Genomic DNA, 15,138 nt, shown 5'->3' with positions numbered 1-15,138 from the left:
TATTAGTTATAGTTAAAGGACCCAAAAATGAACTGGAAAATGAGTCTTAAAAAGTCTCTGCTTTGCCTCTATCATGAATTTATGATCATGGCATGATGGCACTATGGTCTACTTTATGGCCCATGATATCAAGAAACATCTGCACTTCTGCACAATATTCCAAATTGGGCTGTGGGTGTGGCCCTTGGGGCCTGGGCCTCTGGCCTGTGGGAGTGTGGGGACTGGGGAAATGGGGGAGTCATAACTCATAACTCATATTCTCATAAGCATTCTCTTCTATTTTATAAGGCTTCAATAATCAAAAATATAGATGAATAGAAGATCAATATTCAAGACCTAAAATTCTAGATTCTAGACAATACATTTACTTTAATATGTGATGAATATTCTTTTGGGAAATAACCCTCATCTGAATTTATTGTAGGTAGCCGTAGCCCAAGTGCTACCCAAACCAATACTGGCAAAGTGGCAATAGCAATAATGACCCTGGTCCCTGTGGAGTGTGGGGTGCCCCGGTGCTGTGACGCTTGAGTCGAGACAGTAAGGAGTACCTAAGGAGCCTAAGGAGGCATAGGAATTAGACTTCAATTAGGATAGAAAGACTGTATTTGAAATTATGAAATAAATGCTATGAGTATGAAGCCAACACCATCGGGCATCAGATGAATCAGATCAGACTATCAGTGAAGTCATTTTCTTTTAGTCTAAAGACAAAGTGGTCAGGACCGTCAGGTAAATAATTACTAAGTAGCTAAGCCTGATTCCATTAGCATTAGGTAAGGTATATGACTTACCATTTTTGTTTAAGTTACGCGCGTCAGCCTCGAAACGCAATCAGATTTTACATTCTTCAATTTATCAATATACCATGAAGGCTGGGATTTTGACTAGGATCGTAGAATGCTACCGTAGAATTTCGAAATCGTTTTCAACAGAGCTAGGTAGGTAGTATCACGGAAATGTAGACAATCGGGGTAGGTACCTAACTACCTATCTGCAGAACGATTGTGTACGACGGCAGTGGCTGGGATACATCATGGGCATGAATAGTATAGTATACTAGTATAGTATCTTCGGCATTAAAGAATAGGCCTGGCCGCCTGGATAGGCCTGTCGCCGATTCTTGTACTTTTCTTGAGTCTTGACTAGACTGGCCTTTAGATCAGATCTTTTCAACGGACGGTAGATTAAAAATCGCTTCTAGATATCAGTTGTTCCGAAAGGTATGAGGCATTTTAAGACTAAACATATGCTCATGAAATCATTGAGCTATATCATTGATCTATATCATGGTTGAACTAGTAGGTTGACCCATGAGATGCTAATTTTCGCGGATAGAGCTTTTTGTTCCCCTGTGACGTCACTGATCTCAATGACGTCATGGGCATCAACCAATCACCGAAATGCGATTAAACCTGTCAACCAATCCGTCATGGGAATGACGGATTGGTTGACGTCACTGAGATCAGTGACGTCACAGGCGAACAACGAGCTATATCCGCAAAAATGGGCTTCTGATGGGTCAACCTTATAATAGTTCAACCAACAACCATGCATCATGGGGATACATGGTTGAAGCCGACATAAATCTTGGCAATATACAGACTTGATTTACTAATAGAATAATGGTAGCTGGGTGATAAATTTAATTTAGTGTTTAAAAAGTATGAAAAAATACAGCATCCTCAACAAGTTTACTCGGTTTATGAAAAATTCCCTACTAATCAGTTATGAGGCTTGTTTGTAAACTCAGCTTGTTTATAAGAACAAGAAATTGTATCATTTGTATGATCTCGGAGTTTTAGGATGTGAACAAAACTTCAATAAAAAATAACAGTTTACTAACGCGAGTACAAAGGCACAACATTTTACTCTTTAGGTATGATCAAATACATATAAATATTTCCTACGGTCAATAAAAAGTAAAAGAACATGCTCGACCACAACAAGAATAAGTGTTGGGAAGGCAGCGTCATGAGTAAATTTGTATGCGATAAACGCTTGTAAATCCGCGAGACAAAATAAAATCCCATCATACATAGTAATTAAGTACCATGTAAAACGAAACTAGGTTCAAAATACTGGAACGAAAATATCACAACACAGCAAAGAAAAAAAAATGAAAGCGCGTTTCACGTTGAGGTGCTCGATCTACCAATGTAATTGGTTTGCACGAACGGGTAGCATGGCTCGATTACAGATGTCCATCCTCTGCGGCAGTCGGGAGAAAAGTTTGAACAGCAGAACACAGCACGAACGAGAAGAAAAATCGTCGCCATTAGCAGGAAGCAGACGAGTGCCCGGCGTATCGTAACGATGGCCAAAGGTCGGATCGAGTAGCTCCGTCGCAGTTGTCTGAATTTTGTTTGCATCGAGTCTTGCCATCTGCGGAAAATGACTAATAAATCACACTGGAATATTAGATTTGCAAACAAAAATTTCTCGATGGGTGAGACGGTTTTTGAACAAGACTCTTCCTGCATCACTTCGCTGATTACATACGAATACATGTCCTAAATAAAATATTGTTTACTATCCGCAAAATTATTACTATTCGCATAAGTAGAATATTCCTCTATTTAACACTTGTAAACCAATTATGCAAAGACGACTTGACATAAATCTTAGGACGTACGTAGTAAACCTCTTTCTCGAAGGTTGCCCACTAGGTTCAGGGCAACTGGAGGCTTTATTAGCCAAGTTATTTGGTTGATCTTTGGCGCAGTGCAGCAATGGGGCGGTACGTGACTCGGACTCATCGCTGTTTTCGTCATCGCTAGTCGCCGACACGAGAGACGTTGCCCGCTGCCGAGGCAGGCGCTTGTCGAGAGCTTCTGTGCACGAGCTTTCGTCTTCCTCCTCAGAGATTTGGTTCGCTCTGTGAATAAAACTAATTGTAAGAATTCAGGGGATGCAAGCTATGAGTGTAAAGAAATTATACGAAATCTAGAACATTCCAAGGAAATACAGGTAAAATGAAGTCGCCTAAAGGACAAGTACCTAATTCGGTTCTCATTCGATTCAAGTTTGCTATTTATGCAGAGATAAAAAGTGCAGCGCAATAACTGAATAAGAGCTCAAATAAATATAACGGGGAATTAGTTGCAAATTTCTAGCGTACATAGCTTGGAAGATAATGTAGAGCGTAAAGCAAGGCTGTGGGATACAGGATCAGAAGTAATTCATGTTAAACACAATGCGCCTGATATAGTTAAGTACAACGTTAAGGTTTCGTGCAGTTCAGCTTAGTTAGAATATGAAATTCTATAAATCGCGTCTTGATTCAGTTCAAAAATTTCAATCAAAAGTTAAAATTGTCAAAATTCTAGAAAAGTTATTCGAAATTAAAATGTAAAAAAGGCAAATTTGAAATTCCTGCACACGTTAGTAATCCAAGCTAACGAACAGTATATTTGCAAAGCTTTCCAAACATAGAATAATATTGATATAGCCTTCTAAACCAATAATACTATGGAAATAAGTTTTAAAACTAAGGCACACATTGGTTCTTTGTACGAATAAATTATTCAAAATTAACATGAAGAGAGCAGCACATACTTATCAAGGTTTACAGGTGGCTGGAGCAGCGCTTTCGAGGAGTTCATGTCGGAGGCCAACGCAGCGAGGGCTTCAAGGCTGAGGGAGCCGCGCCGAGCAGGTCGTGAGGGCGCGACGACGCTGTTACGACGTTGTAAAGTTGGTTTTTTGGTGACAACGTCTCCAGTAGAGGATGGGGTGAAGTCAGGCACGCTCACAATGCTGAAGTCAAACAAGACACATTTAGGGACTTTCAAATGAATTGGTTGAAAACCTTTAAGAACCTATGAGTGAGTTGGTTGAAAATCATGGTCTAAAATATTTTCAAACCTATGAGTGAATTGGCACCATTATGGTTAGAGAAAATAGAGTTAGGACTAGTGACAAGCTATTAGATGCGGAAAATAGAACTCACTCCTATCCTAACAAATGAGCAATAGATATTGTGCAAAATAATGTCATAATAATTTAAATAAATAAATAATAGCTTCGTTGCATATTAGGACTTAATGAGATCATTCATAAGGTTTAATAACTACCATGCATGTAAACACTTTGAAATTTAAATCCCTGAACAGTTGGAAAACAGATGCTAAGGAGCCACGAGAATGCAAATAAGAATTAAATACAGACAAAGTAATAAGTGTGTAATTTACGTTCAGGAAAATGATTCTTTGTTTCAAATCAAATTTAACTTTCGATTAGAGATCCACTATTCCATAATATTCTAATCCATTATTAAGTTTCAAGTTAATTCTCGTACCATCTTTCGCAATAAAAACAGAGTAAATGGAAGATTAAATTCACAACTGTCGAACATGGTGCACATGCAGTTTTCATTCATTATTTTTACTGCACAAAGATAAATAACCGAGGATATAAAATGTCAACGATAACAAGTAAGAACATCAACTGGATAAGGAACGGAAGATTCATAAACAGGGGAAACACAATGAAAAGTGACATTAGCAGAATAATAAAGCAAGATCTCATAAATAACCTTGATAGCTGGCGTATCTGCAGGAGTGCCTGCTGATGCCGCTGCACCACCAGCCTAGTGTAGGCCTGCAGCAGTTCTACAGTGCGTGAGAAGTGCCACTCCTGCTGCACCGCCGCCCACTGCTGCGAGGCGTCCACCACACCGTCCACGGCCACCGCCACCACCGCCACACAACGCCGCACTGACGACACTTCTGGCCACTCGTTTGTGCTCTCCAGCTCCTGCACAATTACCTTCATTGATGATTACGCTCATTGATAATTATTTTTATTCATGCTGGATTACGCTAATTGATAATCATGTTCATTCAAGCTGAATTAGGCTTTTGACAATCATGTTCATTTAAGCTGAATTGCGCTCATTGACAATTATGTTCATTCATGTTAAATTGAATTTATTTATAAATGCGCTCATTGAAAAATACGTTCATTCATGCTCCTAGCTTCTAGTAATGTGACCCGTTCCCATAATTATAGAGAAGATCTAAGATGGCCCAGATATCAGACACACAGAAACTATAAAATATAACTGAAGCTTTAAATTTCGAATTATAAAAACATACGACATTAAAAATCAACTAATGTAAGCTCTCATTTGATTTGCAACATAAATAGCTTTTAAGAACCGCTATAGTGAGCTTTTAACCAAAAATAATCCTACAAACGACGATAAGGACTTTTTCCAACGTAAATAAATCGCCTCTCCTAAAAAAACAGCAATGAGGATTTTTCGTAACAAAAATAAATTTAAAAACGGCAGTAAGATTAGACTCTGAAAATAGCAATGAGGAGTTTCCGCAAAATAAATAAATGTAAAAAAACGGCAGAAAGATTAGACTCTGAAAACAGCAAAGAGGATTTTTCGTAACAAAAATAAACATTAAATATCAAAAAACCGCAGTACGAAGAGGCTCTGACATCGAGGCAGGAGTGGAGGGCAGCGAGCTCGGTGAGGTAGGAGGTGAGGGAAGTGTCGCGCTGTCGCTTGAGGACCTCAAGCCGTCGTGTGAGGGTCAGGCGGTCCATTCGCACGCACAACTCCACGCGCCTGAACGCCCTCTGTCAATACATGCGCTCATCTTTAGAATTAACCGGTAGATTGACAGGTACGAGCCTAGCAGTGACATGTACTTCAGTATTGACGAGTATATTCTTCATTTTGAATGAGCGGTTAAGAGTAAGCGAACATTGATAGACAAGACTACACGCGGATGAAATCAGCGGCCATATATCACTTGGGATAAATCAAAAGGGATAAAATTAGAGGTGAAAAAACCAATTGGGAAAAATTAGTGTGGATAAAACAAACGGGGATAAAATTAGTGGGGATAAAACTTATAGGTATGAAGCGGTGACGATAACAACAGCATGATGCTCACCTCCAGTTCGTCCTCTGAGAGCTCAGCGATTCTGCACAAACATACAAGAGAGTGAGGACGCTGGCAGCCATTAGAGGCAGAAAAACATGCATGAAAGTTGGCAGATCAAACTGAATATATTTTAAGAAAACAAATACGTTGTTGAATGAGAATATTTGGTTTGATGCTTAAAGCTCAAAAAATTGCTTGCAATATAGTGTACGGCAGAACTTAAAAGAACGAAATCGGGTCAACTGCACCGAAGTCTAGACGCTTCGAACCAAAAAAATCATAAGCTACTAAAAGAAACTGAAAGCAGTTCAGCAAAAATCTATAATAAGAACTGCTGCTGTAGCTCTCATCTCAACCGCATTGTGTAATCCACAAGGCGAGGGTACCAAATATTATAATAACCTATTAATAAAGTTAACAACTTTAAATTAAATGAAATAACCAATCGATTAAATTAGCTTTCAAAGAAAGTTCTAAAAAATAGCTAAACAACTCACACAGCCAAGGGAGGTATTCCAGCTGACTCGATGAGCTGACCCATGGCGAGGAGAGGAGGCACCTGAGGCCACGATTCTGAACAACTGACGTCTGTTTCATCAGCACACACAGCAACGTCAGCTTTATCAGCACGCACGACGTTACTTGCATCAGCACGCACGACATCAGTTTTTTCAACACGCACGATGGCGTCAGCACAGGACAGATAATCGTCTCCGGTGTCGTTGGGCGACGACGAATCTAGAGGCTGACGTGTCGTAGCGTCTTCGTATTCGTGAGAAGGCATTTGTTTTGGTTTGTTAAGAGGCATGTCTTGGGGCTGGTTAGATTGATTTAGTCTTCGTCTGACGGATATATCATCTTTATAAGAGTTGTCTGTTTGAACTAATGTACTTATATCGGGAACAGGTACAGGAGAGTCTGATGACTCGCACTCCAGTGCTTTGCACTCCTGCGTATACCAGAAAATATGAGCTTAATACATCAAGAATTAAAAATATACATTCGAGTGTTAAAAGAAAGGCGCCAAGAATTGATGACCATTTAAGTAGACTAAATTAATGGGGTAACCTAGTACAGCCGATAGAAATGCCCTAACTCATGTATTTTTCACCTATTTGTAAGTCAATTGCACCTGAATTATCGATCTTGTATGATTTTAATTAACAATGAATAGTTCAATAAATAATAAATTGGACCAGTGGTAGCAATTTTGCATCGATTAGCCTATGCAAAAATAGATCTTAAAAAGATAGGACCAAAATAAGATATGCATTGACGCGCTTCTAATCAGGTCAACGTATCTCATTCTTATCAGCATTTAATTAATCAAGTGATCAAGTTGTTCATCTAATTTAGTTTGGCTCACAACACTGACCATTAAAGTGGCGGGCGGTCCGCTGCCAGACGTCGCTAGTGTCGCTTTGCCGGACCTGTGGTGTGGATGAGGGTGGTGATGGTGAGAGGTGATGTAGCGGGAGATGATGCGGGGAGGTAATGAAAATCCAGACTTGAATAAACAGAGAAATTTGAAAAAAAATATGAGCCAATCCTCGTGAGAAATCGATCAGGATTTAATATCGGAAAATTGGACCCATGCATGAAAAGTGACTAAAAACTAAACAAAAACTTTAAACGCGCGAACACAATTTGCATAGGAAATTGGTATAAAACAATATTGTGTACAAACAATAAAAAATAAATGAAGCTTATAAGGAATATCTTGTGTGCTGAAGCGTTGTTAGGACGCCATGTCTCTGACGAACTAACGCTCACCTGGAGACGTCAAACTTCTTGTATGGCAGCATCTTGGTGAATAAAACCCATAGGAAAATAAAACTAAAACTTGTATAAAATACAACTATACGCAACATCAAAAATACATCTGTAACTTTACACTTATTATAGTAGGTTTCTTCATCTCAAACTGCAAGAATAAGTTTCAACATCGATCCTAATTTGATTGTGTCTCGTCAGTTCACTATATTTTTTTCTCTAATGAAACTCTTCTGTTCCTTATGGACGAGAGCTACCAGCAGCTGCAATTAACAGCATAGCAGCTGCAATTAACAGCATAGCAGCTGCAATTAACAGCATAGCAGCTGCAATTAACAGCATAGCAGCTGCAATTAACAGCATAGCAGCTGCAATTAACAGCATAGCAGCTGCAATCAACAGCATAGCAGCTGCAATTATGTTGTTTAAAATCGTAACTTCAATAGTCTTCAGAAGGTCTAATGAAGCTCTTTATCACCGCCTTTATCGTCACATTGTGCAAGTAGCGCCATTAATAACACATATAATTTTAACCTGTACACTATTTATCTTATTCTATCAATCAGATAGAATAAGAATATTAATTATTATAAGGTAAAAGACGTAATGAGGAGGCAATTAAGACAAGATATAAGGCACAGAAGGCCTTGAAGCACAGCCTTCCCTCACTCAGGGAAATGGGCAGGACTTTGTCCAAATATAAATTCACTTCTTGCTCACGTGGGTCATCCAAATCCAATTTTTACCCGGCAAAGAGCGTATCAGTGCTACGTGCAGAAAGTTTGTTACTATTTGGACAATTTGACTCATTACTTTTATTGTGTCCACAGTACAAGGGACGCGTTACGAGGCTAAACAATGAAGAGACAACTTAATACAGATTTATAATATAATATTCTTAATATTATTATATTAGGAATATATATTGTAATAGCTACGAAATAGAATGATTGTGGCGCCACACTCAATATATAATCTACATTTAGCACCACGACAAGTCTACTGTCGATGAATTTATATTTCTGTGACTGTACAACCAGTCAAAAAATCCGACATAACATTGCTTGACAATTTACTGTAGACCAAAAAATAACCGAATTCGCGTAACGTTCGTGGTAATGGTAATATTTAAGGTAATGGTAATTTTTGATACAAGTCAATTATTGGTGGTGAATAATACTAATATTGAAGTAGCCCAATTAGTTCTCTAATATCGAACAATTCCAGACGATTGGTGTTGCATAACTGGAGCCATCATAGCCTGAGGGAGGCATCGAGGGAACGCTGCTGGTGCTCGCAGGAGTCCTGAGCGTTGAGCGCTGACGATGAAGGAGTGCAGGGCGCTGAGCTCACGTGACCGTCCAGCAGGGCAAGACGTGTTGGTTTGAAATCGTATTCGTCGCTGTCGATATCGTCGTCTTTACGCGGACTCGTTAACAAATTCGAGCTCAGCCTTACGTCACCATCGGAGCGCGAGAAGCACGACGCGTCCTGAGCAAGAGGCGATCGCTGCGCGGAGAACGCAGGCCGGGGGGTGAGGAAGGGCGTGCTGCCGCCGCTGCTGCGTCGGCTCCTGGCCGCTGAAACTTCGTGGGGTAAATCGAGGGAAGTGTGCGAAGATCCCCACGGGGAAGTGTCCGGAGGTGTATAGTATACGGGGGAGTTGAGAGGAGAAACTTCTGAGGTGCCTGAGGACCGACGTCGCGTGAGGAGCGCCCATGCGGCGGTGGGTAATGACAGTGAGTCGCGCCTCGGTTCACTGCGCGCTGAGTCACCAGACACGGCAGACGGAGGCCCATTGTCCTCACATGAATTTTGGTTCATGAGCTTCGTGTAGAGCTTGGCAAGTTGTAGTGGCCGACATTGCGACAGCGGAAGGCTGCTGAAAGCGCCTCTTGAATGACTATCTTTCGAGTCGTCACTTCCCTTGTCGAGCGTAATCAGAGGCTCGCTCTCAGAGTCCAATATAAAAGGCTGCAAAGTCGTTGAGGAAGAGACCGAGACATCGGTCTCTTCTTGGCTATTAAGTCGCCCACGTCCCTCTAAGTCCCGGAAGAAGCTACTTCTCCTGGCAGCGATAACAGGATGATCGGTCATAGACTGCGCCACGGCAGCACTGGCAGTATCGGGCAGAGATAAAGGTTCCTCATTTGATTTAGAAATCATATCGTCTGTGCAGTGCGAAGGACTGCTTTCAAGGATAGGCGGTGATGACACGCTGCCCCACAAAAAGCTAATGGATTCCTCGTCATTGAACAAGTCGGAAATGCGTGGCAAGGGAGAAGATGAGAAAGGAGACCCTGGCGATTGCAGCACCAAAGCCTGCGACGTGATGGACGAGGGTGACATCAAGGGCGTGATGCAGCTACCAGAACTGCTCTCGACCGGTGAAGAATAATCTTTGTTTAACCCAAACAACCCAACATCAGGCACCTCACGAGGAACATTATCTTTCGTTGGGTTAGAGGTATGGTCTGTAAAGTGGACAGGAGTAGGGACAGACTGGGATAGTATTGACTGGCATGAATTAGTGATAGCCACGCGATGTTGTGCCGCGACAGCATCAAGTTGTGTGGGCGGGGCAGTGGTGCGAGAGCGAGGGGTTATCGAGGGCGAGTCCTCACGTTCTTCGTGAAGCACAGAGAGCTTGCGGGTCATCCTTGCAGCATGAAACAACAAGTCAAATGAAAACGAGAAACGTTTGTGCGAAGACAGTCTAGTCTCACCTGTAGACCTCTAATTGGTCTCACCTGTAGACCTCTAATTGGTCTCACCTGTAGACCTCTAATTGGTCTCACCTGTAGACCTCTAGCTGATCGTAAGCCGGTTTAGGGGAGTAGAGGCTTAGCTGCTCTCTAGCATCGTAAGCTGCTTCCCCAGAGTCCAGATCCTGTCGAACATAAATTAATTAACGTATTTAATATTCACCAGACTGCAAAATTTTTAGTTAAATCATCAACCACCATGAAATGCATGATCATCAGATCTCAGCATGAAGATGCTGATGCAGGGCGCAAATTAAAATAATAATACAACTCAGTACTCACTGCAGTGAGTGACTGAAAGCGCATTTTCTCGTCGACGAAAACGTGAAGTCACGGACAGACGGACGGACAGACATACGGACATGACGAGCACAATAGCGCCTTTTTTCCATAAATGAGAAAATGCGATAAAAAATGTATGCCCGTAGACACAGTCAAAGAATAAAGACAATGAACAACGGGAAACATCGTTGACATACAACTGATGTACAAAAACAAGCACTATATAATAAAGTAGTAATTTGAATACGTACACTTGAGAATTTAGAATAATCACTCACGGCAGAAGCAGGGACCAAAGGCGCCTCGCCCACCGTTAAATCCCAGTCGTCTGTGCAGGGAAAGCAGAGCACAAGGTTAAGGCTAGGAAATCATACAAAATTATCGACTGTTTGAGCAATTCGTAATCCTCGACAGTTGACTTGAGTTTTTCATTTGGACAATAAACAATTCATTTATTTGAGTATAAAGATGACAATGCAACGTCACTTGCCAGGAGCAGATGCAGGAAGAGAGGTTGTCTGCACTGCAACACTGCACCACCTGCTGGCATCACCTGCAACGTCATCATTAATTAGTAATTAGTCCCATGAACATTATTAACGAAATCCTTATGAACGCAATGTAGCTGGTATAACTTTTGAATAACGCGTTACATATTAACGCAGCATCGTCAAACATTTTGAAACCCTAAGTGTATTAGTATAGCGGTGTTAGCGTTTATTAGGCCGTTGGCCTGTCACCGATTCTCAACATCGCAGAACATTCAGTTTGTTGCGGCCTCGAACACGCAACTCACTGCTTCAATTCTGCTGTGCTTAACCGCCCGGCCTCCTCGCCGATTCTGACTAGAAACTGTTGCACAGGTAGCTGGGATCGAACCCTCACCTTTCTGCTCAATTTTTTTTATACCTTCTCTGAACTGTAACCATGCACTGGGCCACCCTGCCCCAAATTGAATTGATTGTCATAGCAAATTTTACGTCTAACTGCAAACTGAATTCATAGGCTGGCAGCTGCAATCGAGGCTAAGCGTTATGTGTGTTATCCTGGTAGGCTATAACAGCAATAAAAGCCACAATAGAACTCAAAAGCAGTAATACGGACTCGACAGCAATAACACGGACGGACGGTAGGCATTTAATGCGACCACAAAGCACACGGCATGTAGCTTGGCAGCTCAGGTATACGTGCGTTCCCAGCTAGAGTTACGTACATAGGCCAGCACGCTCGCTCTAGCAGGTATGGAGCTTTAGTTCAGTAAAAATAAGAGGCAGCTTATAGATGGCCGAAGGTAAGTCAGCATTAATTCAGAAATGCAGAATAAAAATTAAGTTAGCGAGAACTCAATACACTGTCGTGAATTTTTAGCAGATCATAAATAAGCGGTAATAAATACGTGATCAGTTTGCAGCCTGAGAACTACTGACAAAAATGAATACCGTACATGCAAGAAAAAAAACATTAAAATTCCAAACACATAATCGCGACATTCGTAGGCACTTCACAGCAGAACATCGCTAGGTATCCACGAATTAATTACTACGAAGCAATTTATATTTTCAAACGAATACTTTTTTCAGTAATGCATAAATGAAGTGCAAACAATTTGATCACATTTGCTTGAGCAGTATATTTTTCCTGAGTTAGAGCTGATTATATTATGGATTTTCTTCACACTCCAATAATATGACAGGAGTTTCACTGCAAGACACATTAAGCTGGTCTCATGAACGAGGTGAATGCGCCGAGTGGACTAGCAACTGAACAGAAGCTATAAGACCGCCACCCAAATAAAGCCCACACAAGTTCTTGTGTCTGCACCAATACAAGCACATCTTTGAGGCAACGCAAAGCTAGAGGAATTGCATGGCTGCCATTTACGTATTCCTAAACCTGCACTCAAGGCTAGACGGAAGCACGAACTGCAGAACGCTATTAGTCACAGAAAACCAAAGCTTTCCAAAACCTATCACAATCATATTGTAACGTTGCAAGTGACCGCGAAATCATACATTCCACGGAAGTTCGACGAATAACTTTAGTGAAGTTCACGCACCTAAATGACTTGCTATACCATGACATGTTCGTTGAGCACGTGACATGAGAAGTAATTATGGAGCGGCGGCGTGACCAGCCATACGATAACGCGGAGAGAGAGCCGCAGCTCGCGACGTGATGGTCGGCACGAGACTGCATCAGAGGCTCAAACTCGAGTGCCTTGCAGAAGGCACTCGTGAGGCAAGTGCCGCCTCCTCTGAGGCACGCATGAGGCAAGTGCCTCATACCCAAGGGCGCGAGCCTCCTCCATGAGGCACGCAAGAGGCAAGTAATTTTTATTATTGGAGTGTGTGAAGTTTCGGACCTTGCAATAAGTTTTCGGGCCTTGCAAAGTTGCAATAAGTCTTCGGACCAGGCCATAAGTCCAGCAGTTACCTCAATCAATCGTCAGTTATGGAAAGATCGGGTTCCAAAGGCCGGTTCCCTTGTGAATCAAGTCACGAAAAATTCAAGAATCGGCAACATTTCATGGGCCTATTTCTTCAGTGCCGACACTTATATTCTATGTGCTTCCTCCCATTGGGGCAATCGTGAAGCAAGTGCTTACTCCCCCTGGGGCATGCATGAGGTATGCACCTCCATCCCCCCAAGGAGCGCTACATCAACACACTCTAGGGATGCAGCGCACAACACCCCGTTGTTGTGTGCGTGTCGAGATCTGCTCGACGCTACAGAACGCAAGCATCCCAGGCTATCAAAACCACATCCCCGGTGCGCGGTACTTTAACAGAAATGATTAAAACTGACCACATAGCGACGCAGTTTTTGCTCTTATGTGGGTCATCCTGACTCAATTTGGTCATACAAAAGGGCGTATCAGTGCTACGTCGGCTCTCTACACCTGATGTGAGTAAGAAAATGTGTCACTCACTATTCAGACACTATGACCTATTTATTTTCCTGATCGAGATATTCTTTCCTGATCGAGATATATTCTTGTTCTTGACCGTACACGTACCTACGTGTCAAGGTAGTACAATAATAACGGCACTAGAACAAAAAGCTGAAAAGCTGAAAAAAGCTAAATAGTTTTGAGCGATCGCAAAAACTCGTTGAGTGGGCATCCGGTCATTTTTTATCGTCATTTTATATTGTTTGATCTAATCAACGGAAAATGTTTGAATTGGCGTTTGTGTCTTGAACGTTTTTTATTCGAATGAATTTCAGGTGAGAGAGTAGTCCTTATCGTAATAAAAGAAAAGTAAAACAATCGCATTGCCTACATAAGTAATTTCGTAAACCTCAAGGAAATGGCAGCAAATCATAAAATTTCAGATAACAATCAAAGATACAGATTAAGGACTGAATATAATAAAGCGCTATGTATTGAAAACGTATTGAATATACGGTGAGATACAAAACGTATCTAATGCACGGTGAGGAGTAACAATACATCCTAAAATATGGCTAACCTGCCTTTAATATATACACCATCTACCGACTAATGTTGAGCAGCACACACATTCACTCACACGCATAAATAGTATGACGCCTTTTGACATTGCATTAAAAATATATCTATACATTGCTTCTGGCTAACATTTGTCTTAGTAATCAGACAAATCTTGTGTCAAGCATACAATTGCTCACGAGCCGCCAAATGAGTGAATTAACAATTCAAGTTCATTGACCAGCAAAAGGAGGCAGAAAACAGTGGAAGATTGGTGCAGAAATGTGCAGCATTAAGAGTGATTTACATCACAGCATGGTGAGAGAACCCCCCACGTACCTGCACACTCCGTAGCATACGTTAGGTACTTACCCGCAGCATTGAGAGTGATGCCTCCAGCATGATCAGCATGACAGGCTTGTACGGCAGCATCAGACCGTCGTGCTGCAGGAGACTGCCAGGGAGAGTTCTGCAGGGCCGGCCCCTGCAGAGAGGTAGGGTTTTAGGATACACTGAGCTCTGCAGGCCATACACTGAGCTCTGCAGGCCATACACTGCGCTCTGCAGGCCATACACTGCGCTCTGCAGATCATACAGTGAGCTATGCAGGCCATACAGTGAGCTCTGCAGGCTATACACTGAGCTCTGCAGGCCATACACTGCGCTCTGCAGGCCATACACTGCGCTCTGCAGGTCATACATTGAGCTCTGCAGGTCATACATTGAGCTCTGCAGGCCATACACTGAGCTCTGCAGGCAATACACTGCGCTCTGCAGGCCATACAGTGAGCTCTGCAGGCCATACACTGAGCTCTGCCGGTCATACATTGAGCTCTGCAGGTCATACATTGAGCTCTGCAGGTCATACATTGAGCTCTGCAGGCCATACACTGAGCTCTGCAGGTCATACATGGAGCTCTGCAGGTCATACATGGAGCTCTGCAGGTCATACACTGCGCTCTGC

At 42.0% G+C, this 15,138-nt stretch overlaps 1 protein-coding gene across 1 annotated transcript; it reads right to left on the bottom strand.

Annotated features, from left to right (window-relative positions):
• Nucleotides 1-1,824: 1,824 nt before the first annotated feature.
• Nucleotides 1,825-15,107, bottom strand: LOC108680074. The gene is made up of 13 exons (XM_047882360.1): nucleotides 14,814-15,107; nucleotides 14,547-14,658; nucleotides 11,217-11,279; nucleotides 10,978-11,054; nucleotides 10,478-10,569; nucleotides 7,282-7,336; nucleotides 6,404-6,855; nucleotides 5,916-5,946; nucleotides 5,455-5,595; nucleotides 4,538-4,758; nucleotides 3,559-3,759; nucleotides 2,636-2,878; nucleotides 1,825-2,385 (listed from the first exon to the last, which is right to left on the bottom strand). The coding sequence occupies exons 1-13, from the start codon at nucleotides 15,105-15,107 to the stop codon at nucleotides 2,133-2,135; spliced, it is 2,235 nt and encodes a 744-aa protein (XP_047738316.1). The 3' UTR covers nucleotides 1,825-2,132.
• Between the last annotated feature and the right edge of the window lie 31 nt (nucleotides 15,108-15,138).

This window comes from Hyalella azteca, unplaced genomic scaffold (assembly GCF_000764305.2).
Source record: "Hyalella azteca isolate HAZT.00-mixed unplaced genomic scaffold, Hazt_2.0.2 contig10289, whole genome shotgun sequence".
Taxonomy (NCBI): domain Eukaryota; kingdom Metazoa; phylum Arthropoda; class Malacostraca; order Amphipoda; family Hyalellidae; genus Hyalella; species Hyalella azteca.
Note: the sequence above shows the minus strand (reverse complement) of the source record. Positions and strands in the feature narration are given on the sequence as shown.